Source organism: Pelobates fuscus, chromosome 3 (assembly GCF_036172605.1).
Source record: "Pelobates fuscus isolate aPelFus1 chromosome 3, aPelFus1.pri, whole genome shotgun sequence".
Lineage (NCBI taxonomy): Eukaryota > Metazoa > Chordata > Amphibia > Anura > Pelobatidae > Pelobates > Pelobates fuscus.
The window spans coordinates 39,337,073-39,353,480 of record NC_086319.1 but is presented as its reverse complement, the minus strand read 5'-3'; the positions used below and the strand labels follow the sequence as shown (position 1 = coordinate 39,353,480).

The following is a 16,408-nucleotide window of genomic DNA, read 5'->3' as shown; positions in this document are numbered from 1 at the left end:
CAGATGTTCCAAAATGGATAATTGGTAGTAAGTAATGACTGAAACCACTCACATGGACAGGAGCCTATATGGTATTGGCTCCGTAAAAGGATCCTTTATGCTTTTAGGGCAGCAACACACCCCTTTATCCCAGGTAGTGTCCCTCCAGGAGTATACAACGAGAAGAAAAGCAGAAAAACAACTGTGTAGAATTGCACATACTATAATGGTATTTTGAAATATAAATAGTTGTGCTCACCTTCTGCAGAGCCCTGAAATCCCGGCTCTGAGGTTGATAAACAATGTGCTACTTTAGAGGGGGAATAGCACTCTCCCCAATGGAGTTCCTGATGGCTATAAAGGACTTTGGACTAAAGTATAAAATAGTAAATAACATTTATTGTTAATACATTAAAAACAAAATAAATGGGTACTTAGAAAGTAAAAAGATCCAATAAAAGTCCAATAAAAAATCCAGAATAATCAGCTAAACGCGTTTCACTCTATGAGCTTCCTCAGTAGCTGCATGATAGCCTCAGGAATCCTTCTTTTTAAATGTTTGAAAGTCCTTGTGGATCCTCCTCTTGAAGTCACATGGTGTGGAATTAATCACAAATTGGAAAACAGGTTACGCTCTACATTATATGTTACAAGAGAAAACATCTGTGGTAGAGAATTTCCATTTGTTGACAAAATTGTCAATCATCAGTGATGTTTAGTTACGTAATGTTCATTGGTAGTGACATAATTTTAAATATCCAATGGTGTGAATGGTTGGCGGAAGTGACATCACTAAGTGATATTGCCAACCATCTCCATCCTCCATTTTAAATGGTAACATGATTTTATATATCCAATGGTGTGAATGGTTGGCGGAAGTGACATCACTGAGTGATATTTCCAACCATCTCCATCCTCCATTTTAAAAGGTAACATGATTTTATATATCCAATGGTGTGAATGGTTGGCGGAAGTGACATCACTAAGTGATATTGCCAACCATCTCCATCCTCCATTTTAAATGGTAACATGATTTTATATATCAAATGATGTGAATGGTTGGCGGAAGTGACATCACTAAATAATATTGCCAACCATCTCCATCCTCCATTTTAAATGGTAACATAATTTTAAATATCCAATGGTGTAAATGGTTGGCGGAAGTGACATCACTAAGTGATATTGCCAACCATCTCCATCCTCCATTTTAAATGGTGACCTAATTTAATGATGTGAAATTACACTTTGGTATAGATTTAAAGAAAATGGCATAATTCGAAATCAATGTTCAAACCATTGGGTTGTAGAGTACCAAGGTTGAACATCCATCTCATTTCCTGTTGGCCTAAAATTTGGTTGGAATCCCCCCCCCTCCAATTTCCTAAAACTTTATAAATACCTATAAAAGACAGTCCCTTAGGATTACTATTATGGGAGATCTTGAAATGGTTAGAAATACTATGTCCCTCATATCCTTTCTTGATGTTCCTAACATGTTCCTTTACCCTTGTATGTAAGTTACGTTTCGTGCGGCCTACATATTTTAGGCCGCATGGACATTCCAACATATAAATTACATTTTTAGAGTAACAAGTAATTAAACTTTTTATGTGGAACTCCTCATTGTTTTTTGCATTATTGAAATTTTCTATGTGTCTTTTCTTATTTCCAGTATTCTTACATGCTAGGCATATACCACATCCAAAGAAACCTTTTCTACAGTCAATCGGTTTTATATTACAATCTTTTCGAATGTGATTTCTCACTAGTAATTTTTTCATATTGGGAGCTCCTCTAAAGATTAGTTTAGGTTTTTCTGGCAGAATGACGGTTAGAGCAGGGTCTTCCCTTAGAATTGGCCAATGCTTATTAATTATTCTTCTGAATTGATCATTTCCATGGCTATAATTACAAATAATTGGTATTGTGGCATTAGATTCTATCTTATTCTTTTTTGTATTCTTCAATAAGTTATCTCTTTTTATTATTGATACTTCGTTAAGTGCATTTGACAAAACATCTTGTTTATAACCTTTTTCAAGGAAATTATTTTCCAATTTTTGTGCCTGTTTAATGAATTCTACTTCCTCAGTGCAATTTCTTTTAATTCTAATAAATTGTGATTTAGGGATTCCCTTTAACCAGGGTGTAAAATGACAGCTTGTGGTATAAATAAAACTATTAACATCTACCCGTTTAAAATGGGTGCTTGTTTTTATCTTATTGTCTTCTACATAAATATTAAGATCCAAAAAATTTACTTTAAGTTTACTAATATCTGTGGATAAAATGATACCCCAATTATTGGAGTTAAGTGAATTTATAAAACTAGTTAAAGATTCCTCCGTGCCTTCCCAAATAAAGAATAGATCATCTATATAACGGCGATAGGTAACGAGACCCGCTGCCCAGCCGGCCCCATAATGAACAAACTGGAGCTCCCAGTATGCCATAAATAAATTGGCATAGCTAGGCGCGAATCTCGTTCCCATCGCCGTTCCACATGCCTGGAGATAAAAGTTGCCATCGTACCAAAAATAATTGCTTGTCAAAATTAGAAGGATCCCTTCCATAATAAAATTAATTTGATCAATTGAGAAATCGTTAGATTGCTCTAAAAAATGTCTCGTGGCAGTGCAACCTCTATCATGTTCAATAATGGTGTAGAGGGAACTAACGTCTGCGGTTACTAGGAAACAATTTTCATTCCACACTAGTTGATTTATATGCCTCAAAATGTCACCTGTATCTTTTAAATAACTAGGTGTACGTTGTACCAAAGGTTGCAGGCATCGATCTATATATTCGGAAAGTCTACATGATATAGATCCAATGCCTGAAACTATAGGTCTTCCCGGGGGTTGGGTGGGATTTTTATGGACCTTAGGTAGATGGTATAGTACCGGAATTTTTGGGAAATCTATTTTTAAATAATTAAATTCTTTTTGGTTTAGAATACCTTTTTTATAACCCTTCTCTAGGTACTTATGGAATTTTTCTTTTAATTCTTTAGTGGGGTCTACTTTTAATTGTTTATATGTGTTATCATCGTCCAATAATCTCTGAGATTCTTTGTTATAGTTCTCCAATGTCATGAGGACTACCCCCCCCCCTTATCCGCTGGTTTAATGACTATTGAATTGTCTTTCTGGAATTTGTTTAGGGCCATACGTTCTTTTTTGGTGAGATTCTGCTGATATTTATTGGGTTTCTTAATTTTGTTGAGATCCTTTAATACCATTTTTTCAAAAGTTACCATTTCGCTTGATATCAAATTCTTAGGGTAAAATTTAGATTTTTCTTTTAGATTAGTATGTTTGTAATTGTCTTGAGAATTTTCAAAATTAGTCATGATGGGATTCTTTTGAAATAATTTTTTTAAACATAACGTTCTTTTGAATCTATTGAGATCAACATATGTGTTGAATTTGTTTAAGCTTTTAGTTGGTGCAAATTTAAGGCCCTTCTGTAGTAGTTTGATTTGAGGGGATTTAAGAACGTGTGGAGTTAAATTAAAAATTCCTGCTTGTATCTCCGTTGCTTTCTTATCTAATGGTTCCGCTTGTCTCTTTTTCCTCCTCTGAAAGTCCACTCCTCCTCTAGCTCCCCTTCCTCTATGCTCCTCCTTCTTTTTTGTGGAGATTTTTGTTGATATTGAGATTTGTGTTTTACTCTGTTCCTCTGGTTCCAAAAATCCTCTTGCTGAGGATTCTGGATTTTTTATTGGAAAACGCGTTTAGCTGATTATTCTGGATTTTTTATTGGACTTTTATTGGATCTTTTTACTTTCTAAGTACCCATTTATTTTGTTTTTAATGTATTAACAATAAATGTTATTTACTATTTTATACTTTAGTCCAAAGTCCTTTATAGCCATCAGGAACTCCATTGGGGAGAGTGCTATTCCCCCTCTAAAGTAGCACATTGTTTATCAACCTCAGAGCCGGGATTTCAGGGCTCTGCAGAAGGTGAGCACAACTATTTATATTTCAAAATACCATTATAGTATGTGCAATTCTACACAGTTGTTTTTCTGCTTTTCTTCTCGTTGTATACTCCTGGAGGGACACTACCTGGGATAAAGGGGTGTGTTGCTGCCCTAAAAGCATAAAGGATCCTTTTACGGAGCCAATACCATATCGGCTCCTGTCCATGTGAGTGGTTTCAGTCATTACTTACTACCAATTATCCATTTTGGAACATCTGCACTATATTTTTGTTTCTCTTGTTTCCTTTTATATGTACATTCAAGTTTTTCAAGACTGTCACTGTACCAAAGGGGTGAGTAAACCCCTCTACTGTTTAGAGCGCTCCACTTGTTTGGTATAATTTGTATACCTTATTTCTGTATATTTGTTTTTTATTGTGGGTAAGGGGTATTCCACTTTTAGTGTTGAGCAGCTTTTACATTTTGGGCACTGTAAAGAAACACTTTCTATCTCTTTATTGAGGTAGTTTTCTCTATTTTGATTAAGATTTTTATTTTCTTTATTTTCTACACGTTATTGCAACGTATGTAATTATTATGTTTATGTAAATGTGACACATTAAAATCTAATTTACGGTAGGAGGTCACATAATATACAGGTTTAATTGTACTCTGTAAATTTTGCTGAATAATTTATATGTAAGGAGTAAATATTTTCAAACGTATCATCAATGTTTGACATTTAATTTAAACAAACTGAAAGTTGTAATGCATTTGAAAGATTTTAACTACAAATATGTGGATTTCGGCAACTCTAGAGTTCAGTAATTGGTGGGGTACAGACAGCAAAAAAAAGGGGGGGAGTTATTAAGACTTTTTGGTTGGCACTTCTCCCTTCCCTCTTCCCAGAGATTCATTGGTGTATAAATATTATAGCCAGTTCACAATAAGTAACTAAAGTACAAATGCAAACACAGCTCTGTATGTGTCTCTAATAGAAGTAGACTGAAAATAAGTACTTTGATGTGAGTATATAGAGCAACGTGATGAAACTGACAGGTTTCATTCCAGTGCCAGTGCCTGATTTTCAGGTGCCTCAGTTACAAAAGCTAATACATTATTTAATGTAGCAAGGAGAACAGGCCCAGACAATAATTGGATCAGATGACGCACACTGGCAAACTTTATTTGTAAAGAAAAACAGTGGTTACAGTTAAAATCTAACTGTGGAGGGTCGGCAGAATTTTAGCAGGGTTACTACTAAATGCAGGGCCGGACTGGGACTCTTTGTTTATGATTTAGAATTACTCAATCTGGGTTAGCAAGACGTAGCCATATTTTAAATGTTTTAAAGGGATATTTAACATTATCACTAAAGGATATAAATATATATAAATATTAGTAATTCATGGTAAAAAAAAATAATTATACAGTAAGCATACTCACATGCAGGCACAGACAATCTCATTGACATAAGCACACAAGTTCACTGGTACACAGACTCACAGACACGCAATATGACTGACACACACAAGATCATTGACAAACACAGACAAGCTTACAGGTACACACAAACTTAGTACAGACACACTCTCTGACACACACACAAGCTTACTACAGACAAACTCACTGATATACACAAAGATGCTTACTACAGACAAGCTCACTGACACACACATACATGCTCACTACAGACATGCTCACTGACACACACATACATGCTCACTGCAGACATGCTCACTAACACACACATACATGTTCACTGCAGACATGCACACTGACACACACATACATGTTTACATGTTTACCAGGTCATCACAGAACCACACAGGGAACCTGGAACCCTCAGGAAATTAAAAATGTAATATGGTATCACAAGTCACCATTGATGGCTTTAATTTTTCAGAAAGCTAGTGGATGCCTTCAACCTGCAACATCTAAGCCAAATCTTAAACAAAAAAAAAAAACCTCTATCGGTAGAGTGTTCGGGAGGAGGGAGCAAAGTATATGGGAGATGGCAGAGGAAAGCTGTAAGAGATGAGGTGTTAAAGGGATCCTATAGTGCCAGGAAAACAAACCCGTTTTCCTAGCACTATAGGCTCCTGCAGTGCCCCCCTCCCTAACGCCTCCTCTCCCACAGGACTGAAGGGATTAAACCCCTTCAGCCACTTACATGTATCAAGCGTCGATGTCCCTTGGCTCTGGGTCAAACTCCACCCACGCTCTTCCCCCGTCGACATCAGCTGACGGGGGAGACCTAATGCACATATGTGGTAATGGGCCCGCATGCATTAGACCTCCCCATAGGAAAGCATTGTTCAATGCTTTCCTATGGGGAAAATCTGACGCTGGAGGTCAGTGAGGACGTCCAGCGTCAGATAACGGACCAAAAGTCTGTTTGGATTCCGGAAGCCCTCTAGTGGCTGTCTGACAGACAGCCACAGAGGGCAGACGTAGAGCTGCAATGTAAACATTGCAGTTCTCTGGAACTATAATGTTTTACATTGCAGCACTAAGTGCAAAAGTGTCACATCACCCAGACTACTTCAATTAGCTGAAGTGGTCTGGGTGCCTACAGTGTCCCTTTAAGGAGAGAGCTGGTAGGCTTCTCTAAAGAATAACAAAGACTGAAATCCTTGTGGAGCCCACATGTCTAATTGCTCCTATGTTATCGAATGTGAAATGCGTTTAGGGGTACTTTATAGCCAGTGCATCTACATGTGAAGTTTTTGCTGTAATATTTTCCTCTTTATGTGTGTAACATTTGTTGTAGTTCCAAACCTTTCTATGCAAAAACTAATTCCTTCCTGTAATTATTTATTACGTTCGATAAAACCTCTGATAAAGCATTAGCAATATAATTGCGCAATCTCCATTTTTTTCTCAGTATCAGAGGTTATATCGCACCTCACTTGTAGGGGCTCATTACACTGGAATGCATTGTGATAGCGAAAATATTATCTCCAAATAAAACACCGTTTGGCACAACGTCATATAATAAAAAAAAAAGCTTCACATGATATATAATATATCAATGGCCTAATAATTCTAGATATTTACTCTTTAAACACGAGATGTAAAGGAGATGTTGTTTAGGGTCCCTTATTACACTTGCCATTCGCAAATCCTTCTGACTGTCTCGTAATGCAAGCATTCACCTTTCATCATATATAGTCACATTGCTCCCGTGTTTCCATCATCCTTACAGCGATCTTGCCATTTACTTAGTATGCCATGCAGACGTTAACTCATGGATGCTAAGACAGGGCTGTGAAATATATTCCTGGTGTCATAATCCCGCTTTTTCTTTGTGTGAAATGTGCTTTGCAGCTGTCAAGAGCTGAGCAGAGAATGACTAGACTGGATCAATGCTACTGTGAAAGGTCTTGCACTGTAAAGGGCAATATCTATCGAGAATTGGAATCCTGGGCGGACGGCTGTAAGAAGTGTACATGCATGGTAGGTCTATGTAATATCTTTCTTGTCTGATTGATTTCCACTCCCACGATATTCAATGTTACAAAAATACTTAAAATCGCATACACCATAGAAATTCTAAGTATATGTGAAATATGCTTTTAAAGTTAAATCACTTTCGATGTTCACACAAATATGAAACTTTCAAAGGGACCCTCAACCTCTCTAACCACTAATGATTACTACATAGATAATCCTGGTAGGAATGCCTTGTCTGTATGTCCCATCACACAATTTTTCTATATATTTTTTGATGTTACAAAGGTAAACTTTAAACAGCTACGTTCATGAAAAAATTTAATGAAGCTATTTACAAGCAAATGGAGTAAAAACTGCAGCTTATATTTACTTTTCTAATACATTCATTCATGTCTCATCATTTGCAAGTCCTGAACTTTATATCTCATAAATCCAGCAGCTTTTAGTTGACCAAAGAATCTGCAGATTTGCAGTAAACGGATGAAATTCGGTGCTGTCTTTGTAGTTTTATATTTTTAAAATTTTGTTTTAATGCATTACCTGTATAATTCCTTAAAGGGACATTCCAAGCACCTAAAGCACTTCAGCTTGTGTGAAGAGGAGTGCGTTCTCTTTTTACATTTTACAAAAAGTGCAGATTTCAATAGAAATCGCCACTTTTATGAATTGACTTTGTCCTCCCTCCCCCCCCCCCCCCCCAGCTATCAATCAGACAACCAATTCGGTTACTTCCTGGTTTGGTTAGCTCGGTGGAGCAAAACCAAAGAGGCAGCAATTGATTAGAGCACCTGGCTTGTAAAGGACTCGCACTGTGCAATGTCTGTGGTTGGACAGCCAAAGAAAGTCTGGGCGGGGTTAGATGCGGAAGACTTTTAAAGGCTGCAGCCAAGAAATCTGCAGCTTTTGCAAGCTGTTTTAGATAAACCCTCCAATGAAAAATGAATAATTAATAATGTAATGCATTCATGTTTTCATTAGAGTATATTTACTAAATGTTTATTTAAAAAAAAAAAAAAAAAAATAACTTGGGTAGTGGAGTATCTCTTTAACCCCTTAAGGACCAAACTTCTGGAATAAAAGGGAATCATGACGTGTCACACACGTCATGTGTCCTTAAGGGGTTAAAGGATAAGGGGTCAGCTCAAGCTTTGAATGGCATAAAAGAAGTATGTTTCTCTATGGATTTCTAAAAATATGTAATGTGCCATGTCATGATGGATGCTATTCTATAACCTGAAACACCCGAGGCAGTTAATCTATGATTAGCAAGACAAACACTGCTGTATTTTCCAACATAACTATTTAAGATTAAAAAAAATAGATGGAATCAAATATTTATGAATCCATTATCTATCCATCCAACTGATTAACTATTGATCATATGGAAACACAATACCCAGGTTATTTATATAGAGCTCAATAATTCTATATTCTGGTTTAGTTTTTTTGTAGTTTTTTCAGTTCTTTATTTATAGCAGCACATGAAATATCAATTCGCAATCGGTGTACTGTTGTTCAAGCAGCATTTTTCAATTAATATAGACATAAACACGGGCAGACGGCTCAAACGAGATTAATACAAAAGAAAAAACATACATGATGTAAAGGAGTACCACAGTGGTAAAATTACTCATTAGGTGCAGACCGCACCACCTGGAAGGTCGTGAAGAAGAAATGGTGCATGTTTAATAAAATCCTTAACAAACATGCTTGCTGAAAGTATATCTTCCAAAGAGATTCCAGTTTGTCATAGTCAACATTGCAGTGATATAAATTCTTGGATATCTTTTCTGTTCTATTTTATAGAGTGTGTGAGCGGTGACTCTTCTGATGGTGAGAAAAGGTTGGGGGAAAAGAAAAGAAAGTATAGATAAGATGAAGGTGTAGTAAGAAGGAAGTATTGTAGAGAGAGTAGCTACCTTCAGGGAGGCGGACAATGCTCCAAACAATACGCTCAAAGAACGCCATCACCCTCAAAGTCTGCTCATAGTGCCCATGGTTTATGGAATGCTGTAAGGGAGTTGCGGACATGTTCTGCCAATTTATTAATTATGAAATTGTCCTTAATTGTATGCATCACTATTTCTCATCTCTTAGCCAGAGTTGCGCTAAGGCTCTATGAGCACCCAGCATTATTCACTCATGAGAGTTTTGTCCGTCAAAAGGCTTACAAAGTAAGAAGTCCCAGGGATCAAGTGGGTTGGGCCTCTGGAGCATATGAGATGTTAAGACTGGATCTCCTTCCAGTATTGTATCACAAATGGACATGTCTACCACATCTAGTGATAAGTTATGTTATCCTTATTTTATTTGGAACCAAATTCCAAAGGCTTCACAGAGTAGTGCAAAAAGCAAGGAGTTTTATTCAGGATCAGGAGAACTAACGGTTTGGCATCAAGCCTTTGGAATTTGATTTTGAAAAATTCCAAGGAACTGCAGATCCCTTCCGTGGTACTCCAGGCATGGTAGCAGACTCAGTTGGGTTCCCTGAGTGCAACACTACCTTTGGAATTGAATATTTTATTTGCTTTCTGTCAAGTGAAGTAAAGTAAACACAATAGGACTCACAGGTTCCCATATGCGGTATTATTTTTGGTCACACATAAAGGTCCATCAGTATTCTTGAAAAACTTACCATAATATAATAAAACTTTCTTTATGAACAATGCTGGAGTCCCGTCTCCAGCGTTAGGGTCATCAAGCAATGTCATATACAATCTCTTGTATCAAGCATCCTCCAAATAACTCTTTCCTATATTGTGGATCCATCCTCCAAGGACCTAACTCCCCTCTCACTACAAGGGGCTAAATCAAAGATTTGGATCATATGAGATAGATAAACAGCATGTATCTTGAGGGCGTATGTGCTACAGAATAATATGAGAAAGAAAGACCACAGACCTCTAAAAATTATGAGTGCTCCCCAGCCTGGCGACCTGGGACCCTATCCAAATCCAATGCAGCCCTCTAGTGTTCCCCCCTCCCCCCCCCCCCCCCCCCGCTGAAATTCTTGTCGAGTAGCTATAAGTCAGCGGTCATTGAAAGTCTTCCTTAAAAGCCACTGTCAACCAATGCATGTGTCTATGTATTTCAAGGGGTTCAGAGGGGATTCCCCCTTTTTCAAGGTGTGCTGCCTTTTTGTCATATTCCTTGTTTCTTATCAGCGCTGAACCTCTTTCCTGGTTCCTATTCCATGTGTCTATGTATGTTTGAGTTCGTCCCTGAGTCATGAGCATCAATTCTTCTAGTTGTCTATGTTCCTCCATTTTTGTTGTGAGGGGTGGTGTTTTTATCCTTTTTTCAAAATAGGGGAACTACTTGTTTTGCCATATCTAGGATCCTTATGGTAAGGGATTTCTCGTATCAAGCTGTTGGCGTCTGTGTAGGAACATGTCTGAGATGTCTTGTAGAGGTTAAACTGTAGAGGTTGAACCATACGGAAAATCTGTGGGTGAGCATGCACTAGAAGACATGAAAAAGTTCTCTTCCCCAGTCCTGGTTGAAATTCAGGGTTATGTGTTAAAGGATGCAGAGGAGAAAGGAAGAAAGAGAGACTCAGCCACAATGCCAGCCTCTGCCAAGTGTCAAGTGAAAGAATGTTTTAAATGTTTGCTCCAGCATAGTAACACAGATCAAGGACCTTGCAGTAGCCTCTTAAATCTCCCTCGTGCCCCATACCCAGGTCCCTCTTCCATAGATCTGCATAGTTTAGGTTACCCCATTATTTTGAATGGTTGTATAGATATGTGCAAATTTGGGAAAGGAAACCTTCCTGGGGCATTTTGTGTGTACATACATTTTTGAATGATGTTAGAGGTTTCTGGACAGCTTTTTCATGCTATCCCAGGTTGCAATGTTGTATATATCTAAAATAATCTCTGGGGGTGAGTCTGGCCCCTGAGCCAGTTGGGCAGATAGGTAATAAAGATACAGATTAGGCAGTTCCAACTCCCTCCATCCATTTTTGGTCGATGTAAAACCCCACAAACTTCCCTGTGCTTTTTGTTTTGCCAAGTAAATTTGTGTATGGCCAACTGGAGATGGGATAAATCTTTCATGGTGACTGACAGTGTTACGGATTGAAATAAAAGAGCAGCCTAGAGAATATAGTAATTTTCCCAATGTGGATATGCCCTTTCAATGAAATGGGTTTATTCACCCAGTTATCCAAATCACTGAACAGCAACCAGATTAAAGGCGTGTAATTTAGGTCATAAAGCTTGTTAGGGTCAGCTGTTATATTGACCAAGAGGTACTTGAAGGATTATGTGGTGAACATAATGGGGTAGGACAACTCAATGAGTGCTGTGTCCATAGCCAAGAGGTTGAGAAGCATAGCCAAGCGGTATTAACCTTCTACCCAGAGAGCCAAAGTCAAGTGAGGCATGGAGTAGAGCAGATTAGTTATGGGTAATAGCAAGTCATCTACATAGGCAGACTTTGTAATGGTGGAATGAGATTTGTTCACTCCAGAGATTCCAGGGTGGGTATGAATGGTGTGCAGAAGCAGTTCCAGGGTCATGGCAAATAGCAGGAGTGGCAGAGGGCATCCCTGTATAGTGCCATTCTTGATAGAGAAAAGCCTGGGCTTTGAGCCCAAAATTAGTTTTTGGGATCGTATGTTTGTGTAAAGGGCCCAAACCGCGAACATGCTGGCTACTGAATGATGTGTGTCAGGTGCTCTGCAGGTGTTTTTTTTAGTTATTGTCATATCCTAGGTGAAGCAGAAACTGAAGCTGATTCTTGCCTTTATTGCAATAGGCAGGTGCTGTTGACCTTGTAACTGCTGAGGAGCTCTGAGCTTAAGCAGTCAACAAAGTCGGTGGTCAAGTAATGCCCCTATATTCTGTTTTTATGTTGTTTATTATATAAAAAGCCTTTATGAAGTTATCATTGAAACCATTTGTTTCTGTTTACACATTAAGTTTCAGCTTCTCTTAAATATATTGCTCTTGAAGAGTGCTTGAATAAGAGTGCTTGAATAAAATAAAAGGAAGCTATAGGTGTTTGAAAACTAGATATATACAGAGCAAGTCAGTCAGGGTTATAACATTTGAATTGTGAAAGATTGAAATCTAAATTACAACATTTAGGCAAACATACATATATGACAGAGTGTCATCTGCTCAATCCCAGTTAATTAACAGGTGATAAAACAATAAAACAGGGTTATTTACTGAAGTGATAAAGTGAATTTCAAATTTTAGATTAAAGTTACCAAAAGTGGAAGTACAGGTGACTTGGAAAAAAAATTTGTATCAGCTTTTTTGGCCTTATATTTAACATTTCACTCTGAATTCGGAATAATCCCCACTTTAGTAAATACCTCCGTAAATGATGCATATAGTGCATTTTCCATCCCTTATGATCTTGTCAGCTCATGTGTTAGAGACACAGTAATAAGATACTGGTGGAGGCTGCGGAAGGTTTTTCATCTGCCGCTAATGTTTCTTTCAGGTGCCAATGTTTGAAAGCTGGTTACATTATTGGTGTTTTTTGTCCGGTGTGCTTTAAATCCTCATTAAAGAATTCATTTAATTGTAGTTGGTGCAGATAAAGATATCACCTTCATTAACTCATAAACAAATGGTTATGGGATAAAAAAAATTGTATATGACTTGCTTTTCCTTAACTAAAGATTTTTGTTTCTTTACAAATTACAAGATGTATATCTTTAAGGTCTCACGGTTCTCTGGAAACTTCCCAATTTCCAGCAATTTTATCTTGTTACTAGGAAACATTTGTCGCATAGCTTGTAGCGAAAAGGATTTAGTTAATTCTTTACCTCTCTGACCGTGATCTCAATACACCGTGATTACATTGTCTTTACAGAATGGAACCGTTCAGTGCGAAACGCAAATCTGCCCTGTTATCAATTGCCCAGACAACGCAGCACCTGCCTACGTTCCTGGAAAATGCTGTAAAGAATGCCAACGTAAGTATACATGTCTCTGCTTAAAACTCTACTTCCTTTTTAGGTCATTGCTACTGTGCAGCAAGGTATTTGAATAAAAACACAAATTGCACTGTAAGCAGTTCTGTTCTCAGAGAAAACAAACGGCAAGGAATGTATTTAATCTGTGTGGACACAATCAGATCAATGAATATGCATACCCTTTTATAGAAAGAGATCATTCATTATTCTTTTGCTGAACAGACAAAATTAAATCTGCTCTGCCCTGTCCACTAAGTAATGTTAGTAACATATAGTTAAGTTTGCTATAAATGTAAATTGCCCTTGCTATTTAATTATGAAATGCAATTTGGAGCAAATCCCATTTTATACATTTTTGGAGGAAAAAAAAGGTTAATTTGAAAAAGATTCAAATTTCCTTGCGCGCTCAGTTATGAATATTTGACGATTGTATATGAGAGGATATATTCTTAATGGATATCCATTGTATAATGGGTAATGCATATTTTGATTTGGTTAATTTAATGTGATCTTTTAATTTTTAATATATATATATATATATATTTTTTTTTTTTTTTACTGTAGTGTTCATATAGAATCCATCAAATTAAATAACTAAATTGATATTATGAGTAATAGAATGTAGATAAATATTGATATAGGAATCTGACTTCACTCTCAATATGCTGATTAATATCTTTAAATAAGGGTCTTTTAAAATTCTTCAACATAATACTTCCATGGCTCTGTCTATTGTTTGTGCTTTGCAATGTTCAGTCTACAAGAACTCAAATCTTGTTCTGATACAAATTGCAATGTGTCTGTGTGTTCGGCTCAGAGTTTCGTTTCAATGCAGTGCATCATATATCAGATTCATGTTCCAGTGGTCTAGATCTTAAAAATAAGTGATGCAATCTTAAAAAGCCTGCAGTGATTTTAAGGTTTTTGCAGTACCATGCAGAAATCCTTAGGGAACAGCTCCTGCCTACACATTTGTGTTATGGATATATTATAAGAATAGTACATTTTACTTATGATATATGCTTGCCAGTGGTCTAGTACTTCCCCAGGCTTTGGGAACAAACAATGTAACAATAGCAATAATAGTGATAATGATAATAATTATAAAGAACATCAACAGAACCTGAATTAACCATGCTGTGCTCTAATTAAAATAAAATTGTTACAGAACCACAAAGATTATCGTCTAACAACCATGCAAACTGGCATTATTGAGAAGGAAAGCGAATACATTATTCATTCCCCTGGTATATTCTTTTTTTAGCCTAGTTTAAAAATGAATGACTCCGTACCAATTGCTCTGGAAAAAGCTCATGGAAAAGAAAGAGCTTTTGGAGATAACTGAGGAGTATTGTGAGCGAATGTTTCTCTCGAGCAGGTTAACACAATGTAATATACACACCGATGTTACCAGCACTGTAGTACTGCACTGCATTCAGTCGCTCGAGGCTAATTATTGTTCATTGCTATACTACTAAGCATTTGTCTTGTTGCTATGGAGTGAAAAGTTGGAATAAAAATATACCACCCCAATAAGACAGCTCTTGGAGATACATATCCCCATATTGGACACCATGTATAAGCCAATGTACATTGTGTAAAATATAACCAATGCATATATTTACAAGATATTTTTATTCATCATTTTCAGAAATATTGGGGGATGTAAAGTATGATTTTATAAGATCGTTTGCCATCTTCTGAAAATTTTGTGTGGATATATAAATATCCACTTTGCAACAAATAATTATGCGGAACACCCATATATAAAAACAGATTCAATTTATGGTTATGATCTACTGGGAGAGCACCCAAGCTTTTTGCTAAAAGCTTTCGAGAAATAGCAGGTGATTCTTAGCTAGAAGATTTTAGCAGGTGATCAAACCGCTTAGAACTGAGTTTTCCAAACTAGTCCACAGATCCACTAGCAGTCCAATTTCTGTCAGCATCTCCATTGGAATAAAACAGGGAAATACATAAATCCTGGATAGTTGGTGGGCATTGAGGAATAGCTTTGGAACCACTTGCTTCGACAATTGAATACATGCTCAAATCATTATCTTTACAATTTTGTACCAAGCACTAATTGATGCCAGTAGGTAAGAGTTGTACCAAATTCATGAAGAATGACTTGAGAAGATAAGAATTTGTGAAACTGTTCCCTTATTGGAGCAAATTTTTTCGCTACTGGAATTTTTTAGCTATATTTTATGCAGCCGTGTACATTTGATCCTATAGAGTACTGTATGCAATGGAGCGACTGATGGTACCAAGTAGGCAGGAGGTAATCCTTTTTTTTTTTGTATATAAATGAGTTTGTAGTAAAGGTGCTAAAAAACAATGTTTACTTAACTTGCATTTTTTTATCAAGCACTTGGGATTTTCTCTGAAAGTTTATATCTATTATTATTTTTAAACTTTAGCCCCTTAGTGACCAGACTGTTTTTCAATTGTCTTACCGTTAAGGACCAGGGCTGTTTTTACATTTCTGCTGAGTTTGTGTTTAGCTGTAATTTTCCTCTTACTCATTTACTGTACCCACACATATTATATGCAGTTTTTCTCACCATTAAATGGTCTTTCTTAAGATACCATTATTTTCATCATATCATATAATTTACTATAATTTTTTTTATAAAATATGATGAAAAAAATCTAAAAAAACACACTTTTTCAAACTTTGACCCGCAAAATCTGTTGCGCATCTACAACCGCCAAAAAACACCCATGCTAAATAGTTTCTAAATTTTTTCCTGACTTTAGAAATACCCAATGTTAACATGTTCTTAGTATGTTTTGCAAGTTATAGGGCTAAAAGTACAAGTAGCACTAATTGATGCCAGTAGGTAAGAGTTGTACCAAATTCATGAAGAATGACTTGAGAAGATAAGAATTTGTGAAACTGTTCCCTTATTGGAGCAAATTTTTTCGCTACTGGAATTTTTTAGCTATATTTTATGCAGCCGTGTACATTTGATCCTATAGAGTACTGTATGCAATGGAGCGACTGATGGTACCAAGTAGGCAGGAGGTAATCCTTTTTTTTTTTGTATATAAATGAGTTTGTAGTAAAGGTGCTAAAAAACAATGTTTACTTAACTTGCATTTTT

The 16,408-nt window shown here is 36.7% G+C and overlaps 1 protein-coding gene across 1 annotated transcript in view; it reads left to right on the top strand.

Moving 5' to 3' along the window:
* The window catches only part of NELL2 (neural EGFL like 2), a 334,186-nt gene that overhangs the window by 119,967 nt on the left and 197,811 nt on the right, over positions 1–16,408 (top strand). Inside the window, exons 8-9 of the mRNA XM_063446945.1 lie at positions 7,238–7,366; positions 13,196–13,298. Coding sequence (XP_063303015.1) covers positions 7,238–7,366; positions 13,196–13,298 — 232 coding nt within the window. The remainder of the gene's footprint in view (positions 1–7,237; positions 7,367–13,195; positions 13,299–16,408) is intronic.